Source organism: Poromitra crassiceps, assembly GCF_964638095.1.
Source record: "Poromitra crassiceps genome assembly, chromosome: 4".
Lineage (NCBI taxonomy): Eukaryota > Metazoa > Chordata > Actinopteri > Beryciformes > Melamphaidae > Poromitra > Poromitra crassiceps.
This window is the reverse complement of record NC_139626.1, coordinates 24,301,596-24,319,776: the sequence shown is the minus strand read 5'-3', so window position 1 is coordinate 24,319,776 and position 18,181 is coordinate 24,301,596. Positions and strand designations below refer to the sequence as shown.

The 18,181-nt window shown below is 42.7% G+C and overlaps 1 protein-coding gene and 1 pseudogene across 2 annotated transcripts in view; one reads left to right on the top strand and one right to left on the bottom strand.

The window, feature by feature from the left end:
• mmp25b (matrix metallopeptidase 25b) overlaps positions 1–17,580 on the top strand; it is a 19,665-nt gene extending 2,085 nt beyond the window's left edge. The window contains exons 3-11 of the mRNA XM_083634517.1: positions 394–526; positions 1,689–1,827; positions 2,485–2,789; positions 4,394–4,570; positions 12,097–12,184; positions 12,392–12,477; positions 13,202–13,354; positions 14,664–14,957; positions 15,188–17,580. Of these exons, the coding sequence (XP_083490643.1) occupies positions 394–526; positions 1,689–1,827; positions 2,485–2,789; positions 4,394–4,570; positions 12,097–12,184; positions 12,392–12,477; positions 13,202–13,354; positions 14,664–14,957; positions 15,188–15,441 (1,629 nt within the window). The 3' untranslated portion in view covers positions 15,442–17,580. The remainder of the gene's footprint in view (positions 1–393; positions 527–1,688; positions 1,828–2,484; positions 2,790–4,393; positions 4,571–12,096; positions 12,185–12,391; positions 12,478–13,201; positions 13,355–14,663; positions 14,958–15,187) is intronic.
• Positions 6,746–8,167, bottom strand: LOC310774446 (protein transport protein Sec61 subunit alpha-like 1 pseudogene; annotated as a pseudogene). The gene has a single exon. The product of its transcript is annotated as a protein transport protein Sec61 subunit alpha-like 1 pseudogene (transcript).
• Positions 17,581–18,181: the final 601 nt, after the last annotated feature.

Below are 18,181 nucleotides of genomic sequence, written 5' to 3'. Positions count from 1 at the left end.
ATCATGTCTCAAGTTACGAGTCTTTAACTTACAATCCAAGTAAAGTCTCGTCATTTTTTTTCTTTCCAAGTCACAAGTAATCAAAACAGTGACTTAAGTCGTTTTGAGTCCAAGTCACCAAGTCTCAAGTCCACATCTGAACTGGTTATCTGTCAATTCAGGAAACAAGCAAATAGTATGCATGTTGTCCCCCACGAGTGATGTAGTTCTACCCTTGGGTCAGTCGCATTCATTGTCAATGGCGACCCCTAGCGGCACAAAGTCAACATTACAGTGTGACAAACGGAGCGGACGGACGGACAGAGACCGATCCCTGATCCCCTCCCCCCCCCCCCCATTTTGTGGGGGACAATCACAGATGACAGAATCCTTCCATCTCCTCCTTTTCTTCAGGATTGGTTGAGCAGATACGGCTACCTCCCCCCTCCTGACCCACGCGTAAGCAAACTGCAGACCAAGGAGGGAATTGAGAGGGCCATCCGTGTCATGCAGAGATTCGGCGGCATCCAGGAAACTGGGACGCTTGGTAACAACCTCTAAACTAGGCTCTGTGACTATTGAGTGAACAGGGTTAAAGCCCCATTGTCTCTATTTGGGGAAACTACGCCCCCACTTCCCTGTTTGTACGTTCAGATATCAGCCTTATTTTACTGTTTCTGCTTGTACTCTCTACTTTGCTAACCTCTCTGCAGTGTTTATAATTGGTTTGCTGGAAAAAAATATCCCCAAATATGCACACATGTTGTTGTCTCAACCTGTTTAGTGAGAGAAGTAGCTAATCAAGCTAGCAAGTGAAACACGTTTAATTTCCTATACGTACTTCACAATAAAAGCATCTTGTTAGTTTGTCAGCAGAAACCTTTTAATTTGAAGGAGCTGTGCAAGAAATAGAGTTAAAAGTTCTGGGACGCAGCCACCAAAAATCCATAGTGCAGGAAGAGGCCTTCGGAGGGCGGTGTGGGAATGACAAAGCCCCCATTTTCCCTATTAGAAGTCTCTGTGTCATCAACATGATTAAAAAGCTGTTGGATTAAGGTTTATAAAAAGTTACATAATGAGGCTTTAATCAGCTGCAAAAGCTTTCCCTTTGTAAAACAAGGACATGCTGAGACGCTCTGCTCTTTTATTTCTTCATACTGTGTGTGTTTGTATCTATCTATCTATCTATCTATCTATCTATCTATCTATCTATCTATCTATCTATCTATCTATCTATCTATCTTTTCAATCGTCAATTAACGCAGTGCAGTCAGAGAATTAATTGATGAGGATGACAATTAAATGTGAAGCTACTAGCCTACACAAACACAGCTTGTTGCCTGCATAAGTTATTTACGATATAGAGTGTATAGTTTATTTTTCTTTTACCATTACCATGCAACAGTTAGTTTGTGACAGTGTGACACATTATATTGCAAGATAAGCCTTATCTTCCATGTTGTTTTCTAGTTATTATAATAACAATTTCCAACAACAGCATATGTTTTGCATTTTGTGTATTTCAAATAAAAGATTATTTTTCCAGTCATATATTTTCATTATTCAAGTTTTGTAAAAAATTAATAAATATCGTATCGTATCGTTATCGTAAACCCAATATCGTGTATTGTATCGTATCGTATCGTATCGTATCGTGAACTGAGGGTATCATGACACCCCTAATATATATATATATAAACCTCTTCCAGACAGTGAAACTTTGAAGCTCATGGCTACACCCCGATGCTCTCTGCCTGACCTTGTTGGGAGTGAGGACCATCTGAAGAGGAGGAGGAGACGATACGCCCTGACAGGCCTCAAGTGGCAGAAGACATACCTCACATGGAGGTGTGTTTCCTGTCTCATTTCTTCTATGAGTCATGCCATTTATTGTCTCATTTCCTCTATGAGTCATGCCATTTATTGACTTTATCTTTAGAATGATGACATGCTAGCTGTCTTTAGCATGCTGGCTGACATTTGGTTTGCAGGCAGTGTGTTTCCTCTGGTTTGTTAGTAGCATGGTTGCTGGTATATTTATTGACTAAATTCACACACATGCCTTCCTTCCATCATGGCCACCTAATCATCCCTCGTTACTTAATTGGCACATTCAGTCCTCAACTCTCCACCCTGACAGCTGATGTGTGGTGAGCGTTCTGGCGCAAACTGGCTGCCGTGCATCACCCATGGGTGCTACACATCGGTGGTGGATGAGTTGAGTTCCCTCCCCCTCCCTCCCCTGGTATGTGAAGCACTTTGAGTGTCTAGAAAGGGGCTAGATAAATCCAATCAATTATTATTATTAGTATTACAGACTGGATCCCCAATCTATTTGGAATATTGGATGAACTTCAGTTCAAGTGATACAGTATATCACATTTTGGAAATTAACTTATTCATGCATTCATAAAACAAATATGCCCTCATCTATGCGCTCATATATAGCCTATATATAGGCTAATAGGCCTACCGACGCTGATCATTAACATCTCCTGTGTGCAGTCTCCACAACTACCCGTCCCCCTCCATCTCACCCGATCTGCCTCCCAACATGGTGGACAGGCTCCTGCCTCTCGCCTTCAAAGCCTGGAGTGACGAGGCCCCCCTGATTTTCCGTAAGGTTACGAGTGGCAGAGGGGAGGCGGGGGCCGGAGGGGACATCAGAGTGTCTTTTACCCGCTCGCTGCACGACGATGGGTACCCTTTTGACGGGCCGGGTGGCACCCTGGCCCACGCCTTCTTCCCCGGCAGGGCTGAAGTGGCGGGTGACACGCACTTTGATGATGATGAGATCTGGAGTTACGGAGGTATTTGCTGATTGAAATTGTGATGGATGGATGGATGGATGTGTGGGTGATGGCTGGAGAAACCGCTTTCGAGGTGTATCTGCCTGGCTTATATATAATCAGATGAGATTATTAAGCAGAGGTGTCAAACTCAATTTCATCCCGGGCCACATCAGCATATTATGGTTGTCCTCAAAAGGCCAAACGTATCTAGCCTACGTGTTATCATATTTGATAAGTGGCTCTGATTCGATTATTATTGGTTTTTAGTAATAATACAAAATACTTAATAACTAGCTCTGACAGCAGAAAACAATGGCAAACAGACAACTAGTAGCCTACAACTATTATTTAATTTAGCTTTATTTTTGGCCGTATTGTGAAGAATTGTATTGTGCAAATTGTATTCTTTGCTAGCTCTCCTGGGCCACATAAAATGAGGTGCCGGATTTGGGCTGGATTTGGGCCCCCGGGCCTTGAGTTTGACACATGTGATCTACAGCAGTGGTTCGCAAATGGGGGTCCGGGGACCCCCAGGGGTCTGTGGCACTTTGCCAGGCGGTCTGCGAAAAGTTTTCAGGAAAATAAAAATAAACACTTTTTTTTTTTTGCAAAAGCTTCATAGTTCAACAAAAATATTTGATGCTTTAAATCTAAAATGGTTCATGGATTACATTCTAATCTAACAAAGCGATCAATTTAAAAGTAAAGCACGTTACCGTGGAAACAATTAAACTTAGCCCAAAATCACAAATCAGAATCAAGGGGTCCCCGATATATTTTCTATCTTGTAAGGGGTCCTTCGCTGAAAAACATTCGAGAACCTCTGATCTACAGTATTCAAACAGATGCATAGAGGACACTTGGCAAATTGAATTGAACTGACTTCCAAGTAACTGGTTTGGATAAAAGAAGATTTTTTTGGGACTATTTTCCTATTATTTATTATAATAACAGTCAAAATACATCAAAACTATGAAATAACACAAATGAAATTATCCAGTGAGCAAAAAGTGTTAAATCAAAACTATCTTATATTGTAGATTCTTTAAAGTGGTAGTCTCTCAAGTCAGACTGTCTCTTCTACATTCTGCGAATGCATCATATACAGTCTTTACTTCACGCCCACAGAGCCTGGTCAAAGGAAGTTGGCTTCAGACCGGAGGAAGTTCGAATCGATGCAGGTGATTTGAGAAACACGAGCGGATGTCCCGCCTCCACTCATATTTCTCCAATCGGGCCATCCAGGCCATCCCCCTATCATCGCTCATTATTTCCCTTGAGTTTCCCATTCCGTTTTGACCAAGTTTTCGCAGCTTGAAGTACAGACGTGTAGGCTGGAAGCATTTGAAAATTGCCGGAGCCGACTCGTCTGTTTTAAGAGGCTATTAAAGTGGCATTGGAAAGAAATGCATGACAAATGCTTCAACTTCACTATTTATATTTGTCTAAGAAACACATTTCAAGCATTTCAGTGTAAGCCTTTAGAAAATGGCTTTAAGATCACGAAAAACACACTACATTCAATCAGATGTGTCCAAACGTTTGACTGGTGTATATTAATAACATAAAATCCCAAGTATTGCCAGCCAGTCCAGTAACAGGCTTGCTCCACACTTTCCCAGGTGGCGGCAGCAGCACAGACTTGTTCACAGTTGCAGTGCACGAGTTTGGCCACGCTCTGGGCCTGTCCCACTCCCCTGCTGACCCGTCCATCATGAGGCCGTACTACCAGGGGCCCGTAGATATCCGCAACTACCATCTGCCTCCAGATGACAAGCAGGCCATTCAGTCGCTCTACGGTTAGTGACCAGCTGGACCCACTGTGCTCTGGCTCAGGGGGCAAGGGTCCAACCCAAATTGATGTTCAAATCAGAGTGATCGGCTAATAGTATTTATATTGTCTTTGTCATGTGTTTCTGTGTGTGTACACTGTATGTTTGCTGTTTGCTGTACACTGCTGTTTGTCCACCAAAATGTGTGGTGGTCTGCAAAAACCCTTCATATGGTGGGAATTTGACATTTCCATAAATTTGAAATTCTCCCCTATATATAACTTTTTGAATGACTGTGATAGCTCTCTCAGATAAAAAGTTATTAGTACTAGATGCCACAGAACAAGGTTCTATCCCATGTAGACCAATGTGACCACTGCTCATACAGGGAACCTTCTATTATATTTTCCTCAAATTTGGATCTGGAGCATATTCTGGCACAAATAACAAAATTGTTTATTTTCCAATATTTATGTCAATACAATTCCTTGTTTGTGAGGATGGGAAGCACTCTGAAGATGAGATGACCCCCCCACCCCTACTGTTGTAAACTGAGAATGCATGCTCAGAGGAGAGGAGATTGGGATGGTTTCTCTGCTTCAGAATCATAGATGACACACCAGTTTATCATGTCATGCTAACAGATGTCTAGATGCTTTTAAATTCAACAGATGAAATGTCTGCTAAAAGGAACTTTCTAGTCACTGTGCATTAAGATTTATACACTTTTGAATAACTGCATCTTAAAAACTCACCCATTAGTTGTCATGTTTGGTCTGCTATAATGGATGCATTGATTGGTTGTTAATGTGTCTGATTATAATTGTAGTGTTTGTCTATGCTTAGATGGAGTGTGGTTTAGGTGAGGGACCAATTTACTCCAGTTCATATGGTTAAAAAAAGAGGGGAGTAGTCATAATCATACAGCCACACATAGTATTTGAAGAAGAAAGTCACATTGTAGATAAAGGGGGTAGGTTCGTTTTAGTAGTTGGTAAAATAGTCAATTAAGGTCTCATTTTTTTTCAGAAATAGGCCCAGAATTCATGTCTAAAATAATTTAATTGTTAATGACAAAATGTAAAGGAATTATAATGGGGGGGATATGAATCTCACATTAAATTCCAGACTGGACTCATCAAATAATAAACCACATAGAGCTGATAAAGCATCGTCAATCATAAGGGGGCAATCTCAGAATTCGGATTAGTAGACGTATGGCGGATGCTAAATCCAACCAAAAAAGCCTACACATCTTATTCAGGTAGATTTTCAACTTATAAGAGACTAGACTATTTTTTTATGTTAAAAAAAGATGTAGAATTAATTGAAACATGTGAAATAGGCACAAGGGACTTATCAGATCATGCAACAGTGACTATAAAAATCAATCTTGATATAAAGGAAGGAGAAAAAATGTGGAGGCTTAATAATTCGCTTTTACAAGATAAAACATTTGTAGAAAAGATTAACAATACACTTAAGGAATATATAGAAATTAATGATACTGGGGACACTAACCCGATCATTACATGGGAGGGAGCTAAAGCAGTGCTACGAGGACACATAATAGCATATTCCTCATATAAGAAAAGACTGAAACAACAAAAACAGAAGATACTGGAACGACAAATACAGCTTTTGGAAGAAGAATATGAAATGACAGATGAACTAGAGGTTAAAATTGAACTGAAAAAGAAATACAAAGAGTTGGACGGAATTCGGACAGAGGAGGTGGAAAAGCTAATGACATATGCAAAACAGAAATATTATGATGGAGATGGAGTGTGGTTATTAGCAGATTTTAACAAAACATCGATTTCGCAGCCAGAATGTTCGACTTTTATTTGGACAACTACAACATAACAGGCCTCTTAGGCTCTCAAATTCATCATAAATTACTGATGATGTCATCAGGGAGTTATGTCATCAGTGAGTGATGTCGTCAGTGATGGAGTGGCATCAAATCATTAGGTAATTAGGGCAATTACCTAATAAAAAAATCCAGCTGGGTCAGGTCACCCGCAGGCAGGGGTGCTCTTTACACTTCCTAAAAGTTTCTGCCCAATCTCACATAAAGTGGCATAGCTGTGGCCGAACAAAATTCTGCTCACTCACAGACACTTCTCAGGCTGGGTTAATGGGTTAGTGCTCGTCCATGTGTATTAAAAGGTGGTGAGATGTGGGAGAATATTGGCCTCTCTAGAATAGCAGGCCTCCCATGCTGCCCATTTCACTCTGCTCTTTGACAAAGATCTCAAAGTACTCATAAATATTGGTGACGACCAGCAGGATACTGGTGCCAGAGCCAATGGCTCCTAGGAAGTCAGCCATGACCGACAGAGCACCAATACAGAGTCCGCCGAAGGCAGCAGCAGTTGGGATGTACCTGTTAAGTTCATGGACCATTGAGGTCTCTCTGTGTCCCCTCATCACCATCCGCTGCTCCCTCAGCTGTTTTGCCACATCTTTAGCAGAAGCCCCCGAGACTTCAACCCAGGTCTTGGACAAAAAGGCACAGGATCCGAGCATGAACATAATGTAGGTCATGGCATGGACTGGGTCGTATAGGATAGACACAAATGACTCGGGAGGAGAGAGGTAATAACAGAGTCCACCCACAGGATAGGCATGGGCTGCCGTTGTGTCAGACCAGGTCCCAAGCAGGTTGACCAAGAAATTGCCACTGAAGCGTGTGAAGAGCATCTTGGAGAAAACGTAGAAGTAGGAGACCAGGATAGACTGCAGGATGATAGGCATGTTGGAGGTGTAGAAGAGCTTGATGGGGTAGGTCTTGTACTCACCACGGTAGCGAGTTGACTTGACGGGCAGATCCACCCTGAAGCCCTGAAAGTATATGACTACAGCAAAGACTATTACTGTGGCGATGAGATTCATGAGGTTGGGCAGGTTCTGTCTGTTGAAGGCCTCTCTCAGCGCATGCACTTTGTCTGTCCGTGTGGCCAGCAGGTGGAAAAGAGCAATGATTGCTCCTTCAAACTCAGTTCCTCGGCCATTGTTAACCGTGGTAGGGCTAAAGGCCTTCCATACTATGGTCTCACAGATGTTGGTAGCGATGAACAGGGAGATCCCAGAGCCAAGACCATATCCCTTTTGGAGCAATTCATCCAGCAACAGCACAATCAGTCCAGCAACAGACAGCTGAATGATGATGAGCAGACAGATCCCAACACCCATCTCTGAGGGGTCTCCATACATGCCAGTCTTTACATATATGGTGGCCTGGACAATGGTGATGATCATACCAAATAATTTCTGGGCTGCATTAAAGAGGGCTCTGTCCTTGGGGGTGTCTCCGACTTCAATGATCTTACCTCCAGCAAGGATCTGCATTATGAGGCCTGAGTTGACAATGGGGGATACACCCAACTCCATCAGAGTACCTCGGTTAGATGCCAGAATGACCCTCATCCAATAGAATGGATCAGCAGAATCTGAGGACATGATGCCAAAGAGGGGGATCTGGCAGCACATCAGGAAGATCAAGAGAGTAGTGATTGTCCATAGTAATTTGTTCTTGAAATGGATCTTTCTTTCAGGTTTCCGGATCTCAGGGAACACTGCACAGAATGGCTTTATCACTTGCAATAATTTGATGCCCATAGTGTCCGAAATGTAAACCTGTGTGATGTTACTGGAAGGATCAAGTGGCTCAATTTATAACCTCAGCAGGGAATAATTTATGACATCACTGATGATGCCATATGATGTCACAATGTTTATGACATCATCACTGTCACTGATGGTTTCACTGATGATGTCACAATGTCTATCATAAGTGACATCATCACTACATCACTCACTAAATGCTTGAGTGACATCACCGATGACATCACTAATGAGATCATCTATCACTGATAACATCACTCACTGATGTCCAGGGAAGGATGTATGAAATCTATATCTATTATTTTTACTACAAATAACGAATTACTACAAATTAGTTGCTCGAGTGGCATCACTAATGACATCACAACTGCCCGAGTGACATCACAACTCTATCCCCCTCTCTGTGAGCACGCACAGTTGGGCAAACTTGTACTTACTTTAGTATGCCAGTCCTATAACCTCAGCCTGGAAGAATTTATGACATCACTAGTGACATCACAACTGCTTGACTGACATACATCACTTATGACATCACAGTTGCTCGACTGACACCACTGATGACATCACAACTGCACGTGTGACATCACAGTTGAGCTAAACCCTGGAAGGATTTACGACATCACTATGACACCACAACCGCTCGAGAGACATCACTGTTATGACATCACAGTTGTTCGAGTGACATCACTGATGACATCACAACTACCTGACAGTTGGGCAAATTTGCGCTATTTGGATGAATGATGTCACAATGCTTGAGTCGAGAGGGATTTATGACATCCCTGATAATGTCGCAATGGAAGTTGGGCAATTGTACGCCACACACACCACGCTGCCACAGGCCATCCAATTATAGTAGTAGAGATATAGATTTTAATTTGTGTGTAGACAGACAGGATGTTGCACTCCTCCTACACTGCCTTTTCTTGTTGTATATTACTGCTGAATCACACTACAAAAATAAACCCACCCACAAGACACAAACATTGATGCACATCAAAGGGGAAAGTATTTATTTTTATGGTTTTGGTGGAATGCCACTGTAGAAAACATGACGTTGTGGAATGTTTAAAGCTTTCTCACATTTTACTTTAAAATTTGAGAAAGCTTTAAACAATTCCACGTCATGTTTTCTACAGTGGCATTCCACCAAAACCATAAAAATAAATACTTTCCCCTTTGATGTGCATCTCTAGTCTACTACTAGTAAGCAAATATTTGGTTACTTTAATCTCCGTAGTACATTATGGTGAATCATTTTCATAAAACATCTGGGCAAAAATAGCCTTGCAAGTTCATATAATGTCCATGAGGGAAAGCCACCAGTAATTAGAGGTACACTTTTTACAGTACAGTTTTCCAAATTCTTTGTCGACAATGTTCACATGTGAATGCGACTACCGTCCCCCATGATTTGTGGCCGGACAGTTTTTTTTCCAGTGAGTTCTGAGCAAGAGAAATGTAGCCAAATTTGGTCAGAAAACAACCAAGTGAGCAGCACTGTTTATGCAATGGTGGCCTATAGACTATTTCAACTCAACAACATAAACATTAAATGTCCCCCAGCTTACTTCCTGTTGCAGTGTTTGCTAGTACAATAACTGACAGGACATAAGTTAGATTCCAAACTGTGTTCCCTATAGCAACACAACTACATGAAAACCGTCCATAATGTGATTTAAAATAAATCATACACATTGTGAGTGTTTATTTCCCATTATAAAACGGCTCTCTCAAATCAAGCAATCTGATTGGTTCACAGCCATTGTATAAATCCAATAACCCACTCCAATAACCGTTGCCATGGCAACTCTCTTACTAAAAGCCTTTGGTTACCTCAAAAAAAACAAATGGCGGAGACAGCTGTCAGATCCTTGTGAATCGATCTTCGCTTATAACTTTACTAATACTTCGCAGAAAATTATGTTTTGTACAAGAATAGATGCGGGCTAATGTCTTCTTTGCAAAAAAAAGGCTGTTAACCCCGCATTTAACCCCGCATTTAACCCCGTAACGTTAGTTGGTGTCGGGCTTTGCAGAAAGCACTCAGCTTCTCAGCAAGCACTGAGAATGCAGCGCTGCGCTCGAGCTGCCTGTCGGGGTTTCCAGAAAGCTCTCAGCTTCTCAGCAAGCGCCAGGATTGGCCAATGTCAACTTCAGTCTCCAGAACGATCCAATCAAATCACCCGCACGTCTATCTTCTTGCTAGAGGTCCCGCCTTACAGTAGTGTTTCAACTGACTCTATCAGAATACCATGCCAGTCGGACTTATAGTATTATTATTATATTTATATTATCATACTTGGAAACCGTTTTATAAAAGCAATATAGCACTCGAGCAGCGTGTGTTGTGGCATATATCCCGCTGATCAGTTGTTATCCCACGAGGCCGCAACACACTAGCTCTCATGCTATATTGCTTAAGTATACAATGCAAATGTATTATTTCATTGTTCAATAAAATTGCCCCCGACAAGAACCAAAATGCCGCCCAAAACAATTTACATGTATGTACATGTACACACATGAACATACACACATGCTACCACAGACTCTGTGTACCCAGCAGTGGGAATGGGGGGGGGGGGGCCTGCCTGGGAACGGAGTCCGGGGCCCCTAAGTCGGGTTCCGATCGTAAAACCTGGCCATTTCCCCCACTGTGTGTACCTACTACCTACACTCTGTGAACACTTGGTTTCAGGAGGGGTTTCATCATACTTCTTCTTTCCGGTTCTTAAAAAAAAAAGCACAGTATAGTTTGTATCCTGTCTGTCATATCCTCTTGGCTGCCGAGAAGCTGTACCAGTTGCACAAATTTCGAATGTATTGCCGCCACCACCACCACCTCTTATCACCTCATCAGAGCTGTAATCTCTCCCCGGGGCCCTTGTTCCGATCGTAAAACCTGGCCATTTCCCCCACTGTGTGTACAGGCCCGTAGCCAGGGTTTGAGAAATACCGAGGTCATTTTAGCGCGGCGTGGGGGGTCCAGGGGGGCTAAGCCCCCCCGGTTACATTTCTTTGTCCATTTTAAAGTAAAATGCTTCAATCTGGTGCACTTTGAGAGCAAAATTAAGAGGCTAGATCTATAAAGAACTACAGACATCATGTTAGATTAATATCCTCTTTACTGTGCTGTTGCTTTAAAATGATACCAAAAATAAATGTCTCCCCATATAATATAATTTATATTCTGCAGACAGGTCACATGGCAGAATTTATTTTATTTTATTTAACCTTTATTTATACAGGTGAATCACCTTGAGACCTGGATCTCATTTTCAAGTGCGACCTGTTCAAGCAGCATCCAGACAGAAAGTTACAGTAACAAAAGTTGACAGACAGTATGACAACAGTATACAGTACCAGTACAGACAATAAATAAAATAACCAAAAGGCTAACAGAGACACATTAGATAAAAAAGGGGGATGTTAAAAAGGAGATGGTCAGTTGTTAAAACAGGAGCACGGCGAGGCAGTAATTTCAAGGTTGCGCAGCAGTAGTAGAATACTGCTCAATTAAATACAATGGCCCATCTACACAAACATCACTTACAGGGGAGTTACTTACCCATTCACTTTAATAGAACTGTCCCCAAAGTCTAGCCCCGATGCAAAATTTGAACGTTGTGGGGAGTTATGTCTCTTCCTTCTATAGCACACAGAGAGGAAGCAAATGGTTGCATTTCTGATCCTGTGTGTGTACCTACTACCTACACTCCGTGAACATTTGGTTTCAGGAGGAGACTGGAGTTTCATCATACTTAAAAAAAAAAGCACAGTATAGTTTGTATCCTGTCTGTCATATCCTCTTGGCTGCCGAGAAGCTGGACCAGTTGCACAAATTTCTAATGTATTGCCGCCGCCACCACCTCTCATCACCTCATCAGAGCTGTACTCTCTCATCCTCCCCCTTCTCATAGGTGTGAAGGGTGGCGGGCCAGTGCCACCGGGTGGCGATCCTGTCCCCCCACGCCTGCCCAGTCCACCACCACCGAGACCAACACAACAGTGAGTTGAGCTGGAGGACACACAGCGGTTAACGTTACATTCAGAAGATCAGCATTTATCATTTGATAAGTAAACCCAGTGGGCAGCTATAAAACCTTCTCTCTGACATTGTTCTTGTTGCACCCTCTGGTGAATTTCTACAGAACTACACATCACATGAAAAAGTATTCCACCAAGGCCTTACTAACTCAACTTCTGGTCTCTCAGTTCTTCTGACCCCTCATTCAACGATCGCTGTCAGGGGGGCTTTGACGCAGTGGCCAATATCAGAGGGGAGGTCTTCTTTTTTAAAGGTAAGGAAAATAAGCGGATGCGTTTGTTAATTCCACTAGGGATGCACCGATATGGTAACCGTATTCCCACAAAAGTAAAATGTCCACACATAAATCCTTGTCCAGTGATCCCAAAGTAATGGACCAAAGTGATACTCAAAATGTTCATACGATACTTGGGGCCTCCGCGTAGTGTATCGGTAGATTCCCTGCCTACCAATGTGAGGGGCGCAGATTCACATCCTCATGTTACCTCCGGCTTGGTCAGGCATCCATACAGGCACGATTGGCTGGTGTCTGCGGGAGTGAAGCCAGATTGAGGGTACTTGTCGTGGTCGCTGCACTAGCGCCTCCTCTGGTCGGTCAGGGTGCCTGTTCGGTGTGGAAGGGAACTGGTGGGAATAGCGTGATCCTCCCACGTGCTGCGTCCTGGCGGTGAAGCTCCCCGAAGCGGCTGGCTACTGCTCATGTCTCGGAGGAAGCATGGTGCTAGTCTCGGCTCTCCCCAGATCGGCAGAGGGTGGAGCAGCGACCAGAAAAATTGGCCAAGTACAATTGGGGAGAGAATGGGGGGGAAATCTGAAAAAACATTAAAAAAAAAACCTTAATACTTGGAAACGGTTTTGGCAGTGAAAAAGTGGTATGATACTGTTTCTGAATACACAATTAAAGCTATAGAGTGACACATTGACATTGTGGTCATATTGGTGTCATTTGAGTGCTCACTTACCTTTTCCTTTGACAGGTGTGCACTTTTGGAGGACCAAGCGAGACGGGTCTTTGATCTCACTCAGTCCGGCTCTGATTAAAAACTTCTGGATCGGTCTTCCTCCGGGAACTGATAAGGTCGATGCTGTGTATGAGAGGAAGAGCGACAGCTCCATCATCTTCTTCATTGGTGAGAGAGACTGCCGCACTGCTTCATGGCCATGACGTGGCGTGGAGATTGTTTTCATACATCTCCGGCCCTTTCTTTGATATCATGTTGAAGGCAATACTTTGGTGCTGGGATGAAATGTCATCTTATTACTAATGATGACAAAATCATATCAGGCGTCTTAAACCCAGAAGGATTTCTCATACATTTAGATGCATTGTTTTAGCATTTAATTATTTTATTTTAGACAAAGGGAGATGAGTGTGAGAGACAGATTAGAGGAAGCAAAGAGGGATATGAGTGTCATTTAAACAGGGTTGTGTGAATTTCCTCAGTTTTACATCATCACAGCAGTTGGGTAACTATTCTTTTGAATTTCAGCCCAATAAATCAGAAATACAAACTTCCTCTTTTCTGCCCCTTTCAGAAATTTAAACTGAAATTGAATCTCTCTCTGCCTTCACAAGGTCTCACAGACATTTACAGGCACACATATCAGCAAGATGACTCGAGTAACTCCTCCAGATGCTACTGTCTCATATACTGTAGGCCTATCCATCTTCTGCCTGTCTGTTTCAACATCACTGCTTTTATGATGGTTTCTTTTGCCTTCTGTGAACTGCTTGCCTTCTTGTCTTGCCTCCCTGTTTTGTGTTGGAGATTTTTTTATGTCTCCGTGATGAACTGATTAGATTTTGGGGGTCAAAGTTCAAGGTCACTGTGACCTCACAACCGTCCATTCCATGTTCGTTAACTCGATATTTCAGGAATGCCTTGAGGGAGTTTCTTCAAATTTGGCTCAGACATCCACTTGGACTCAAGGATGAACTGATTAGATTTCGGTGGTCAAAGCTGAAAGTTCAGGTTCACTGTGACCTCACGTCCGTCCGTTCCATCAAGGAAGGATGGCGGGGCTAGGGAAAATGGGCCATAGCAAGGATAGGACGGTCATCGAGAGTCGGGGTTTGAGGGGTGGGTAGGGGAGTAGTAGGGGTCGTGGGAGGGTAGGGGTAGGACCATTTTCTATGTTGAAAACGATTAGCCGTGTTGTTGAGGTACCTCCAAACATTGCCTAAACTAAAGTACCATAAGGCTGAATGGCCACACCACTGCGCCGTGGGCTTCAAGGTATTTGTGCTTATATGAGTCTGGGCAGACATGGATGTAAACTGCAACTTGACTTGTTGGCGGAGGCATACAACCGCGAGGTGGTTATTTCTAGTTTTGTCTCCTTCCCATTCATACCAACACTATTGAATCAATTACTTTCCAGAATTTGTAAACACTACAAACCTGCACTGAGTCTTAGCAGTGGGTTTTGCGTACTCAGGTTCTCAGTACTGGGTGTTCAAGGACACGGTGGCCATGCAGGGCTACCCGCAGAAGCTGGCCGACTGGGGCATGAGGACGAAGAGCGGCAGGCCGGTGGAGCGGGTGGAGGCGGCCTTCGTCTGGGCCCACAACGGCAAGACCTACCTGTTCAGCGGAGAGGAGTACTGGAGGTTTGACGAGAGCCGCAAGGATGGACAGGTGAACAGGCAGCAGGAGGCGGGATACCCGCGAGAAGTCAGCCACTGGAAAGGACTTCCCAGCCACCCGGATGACATCATCACCTGGGGGGAAGGTAATGTTGTACTCAAAGGTTTTAACACAGCACCAATGGCAGAACGAGGGTGCCTATAGGGTTTGTGCACAGAACATGACATGATCAAGTAAAAGTTACATGACTGTTATTAGAAAATGTCAACATTGTAATAACTCTTAACATTTGAGTGCTTTCTGTGTTTTATCTCCATCCCTGGCTTACAATGGGCTAACATGTTGGATGAAAATAACACTGCTGTTGCTCTATAGGAGAGGCGCACTTCTTCAAAAACAACTCCTATTGGGTGGTGAAGAACGGCCAGATGGACCAAGAAGACGTCAATCCTAAATCCATCGCTGTCGATTGGCTGAGATGTCCGGCTCCTGCTACGACCTGCACTCCGGCCAATCCCCAACCACGAAACTGCAACTGTGACCTGAAAGGATCCTCTGCATTGCCCCGAAGCAGTTGGCTGCCCCTGTTGGCTGTTATATTGGTAATTAATGAGCTCATCAGAAAATAGAAACATTGCATTGGTGCAGGTAGTCTATATTTTGGGATTTGGGTTCAACGTTGGAGGCATGCCATACAGGCTCATTTTGTAAAGCTGCCAATACTCCACTGGAGGCTAGTCTAGGTTCTTTACATCATGTACACATTATACAATCCAGGAGCTGGTTTCAAATCAGCTATAAATGCCAGTTAAACGTATGAGCAACCTATGGAAATATTGGAAACCACATCCTGTCTTCGTTCTGCTATAGAATTTCACTCCTCCTTTGTTAGAATAAGCATTAAATTACGTGGAGCATGTATAGGATGATGTATTGAAATTCAACACTGAAACATGGCACTCTGGCGACTCCCTCATAATGAGGTCCTATACACAGCCTCATGTTTGGACGCCAAAAGTCCATGTGAGACGCAGGCCAGTCAAAGGATCTTTCTAATTTAAATTACAAATAAAATTTGTTTTTTATCAAAGCTAAAATAAATTATCTGTTTTTTAGAATGAAATTAAGTGTAAATAGAATTTATTTCTGTGCATACATTTACAGCTCTCTCTCTCTCTCTTTCTCTCTCTCTCTCTCACACACACACACACACACGCACGCACGCACGCACGCACGCACGCATACACACACACACACACACACACACACACACACACACACACACACACACACACACACACACACACACACACACACACACACACACACCTATGTATGTATACAGTATTTGCTTTGCTGAATCAAAACTGTAAGGGCTAACGTAATGTACACCGCCTCCGGAACAGATCCACACTCATGTAATCTGTTGGATGCGGGATCTGACAAAAATAGAACAGGTGCGTAATTTTTCCGTACCGCATGTACATCAATTAACATGGGCGAGAGTCGATCCGGTAGTTTTACCGGATCCGCAACGCAGCTGCAACGCATCTGGTGTAAATTGCCTGTAAGAGACAGTATTATGAAAAGTCGGTAGCATAATAGTAGTAGTATAGTGTAATAGTGTGATAATAAAGAAGTAATAATTAGGAAATACCATGTAATTACCAAAGTAATAACCAGGTAATAGCTTGTTAACCGCTGATGTTTCCTGTAGTTGTTCCCTCTGCACTTGGGTTTCGTTTTGTCCATGGTTAGGCGTAGTGGTGCCTGGTGGAGATCTGCAATCTACTGAGGGCACTTTTCTAGTTACCATCTGTTTCTGGCCCTATACTGTACCCTGTTAGTGTTACCCTATTACATACATTTCAGTCTAATTACCCAGCTATACCCATTGTTAGTAAGCTATTACTTCTTTATTGTCACACTATTACGCCCCTATTACCATGTTGTTCCCAAACTGTAATGTAAAGTGCTACCGAAAAGTCTTATATTTTGTTGTTACCTCGTTTTTGCCATTTTTAAGTTTAACACTGTGCTTTTTGAGTTTGACGTTGGATTGTACGGCAAGTGACAGCAGACACTGTCCTCCATGTGAATAATTTCCACTGGAAGCAAAAACGATCAATGAAGAAAATGTACTATTTGTTTTATAGCCTAATTCAAGAAGATTGTGCACTTTCGAAATGCCATTTTCCCCCTTGATTTTGTGCTATTTGCTTGATTACAAAAAAATATAGGCCAAACTTGGCACGTCCTGCGTGGGAAGAAAATGTAGGCCTATAGTAGTAACCTGCTAACAAATGTCATTGTCATGCTTATGCTTATGCAATCTAGCCTAGTTGCAGGCAAAGGATTCCTTGTGTAGCAGGCGTTCCCTCCATGCAACTCAACGCTGTTACTTTAAAGATAGCATTGTCATTTTGTCTTTTGTCATTGTTAAGCCAATCAATTTGTTTGTTAGGATTTTGTGCTGTATGCCAATTAATCATTTAACAGGTAACAAACTGGCTTCTATTGCTTTTGTGATGAGGAATGAATGCTCTTTTTATGGAAATGAATGTATTACAGCTGTTATGATAATGAATCAATGAGTTTTAAATAGCGCAAATCACCTAGCCTACTAAAATGACACCCTGTCATCCTGTCACTTAGAAAACTATATGCTAAAATGTCTGGAATGAGTGTAATACAGCATTAATGGTGAGTACAGTAATGTGGGGTCAGGTTTGTCTAACAGTTACTATGTTCTAAGAAAATGACATTAAAATGGCAGGATTCTTAATATTTGTTTCCTTTTTGTATCTTTGTCCCTGAATTAGCTCATTTGTAGAAAATATTGAAATGATTATGCACCTTTTGAAGTGTCATACTTATGCTATGCACTTCATGACAAATCTCTTCCTGTTCCTGCTCCTGACTCCCACATAACAAACCCTTTACGACGCATACTGCTCATTCTGTGATCAATATCAGTCCCTTATGCTCCCAACCTGCCCTTGATCAATATCGGCCCCCATTAGGAATGCCTCTCCAGCTGGGCCGTGCCATTAGCTTATCTCAGTATGACATCAGATCTGCTGGGGTTTCGCCTCGTCATTCTGGCACCTGGCTGTCAAAAATACAGTAGCACGATGCAGATTAGGGCGATAAGAAGCCTGACTGTCATCCTCTTTTGTTTGACGATGTGGCTGCTCACTACAGTAGTTTGCTCAGGATTGTCTGGCATGCCGATTTAAGATAAGGGAACTGGCCTGACAATAACAAATTGATGGCCGATTGGCACAGCAATGAACTGGTAGTGAGGCGGAATACTTCTTTGTCAATTTGAAACCATTTCAATCATGAGAGACTTGTAGGAAAGATTAA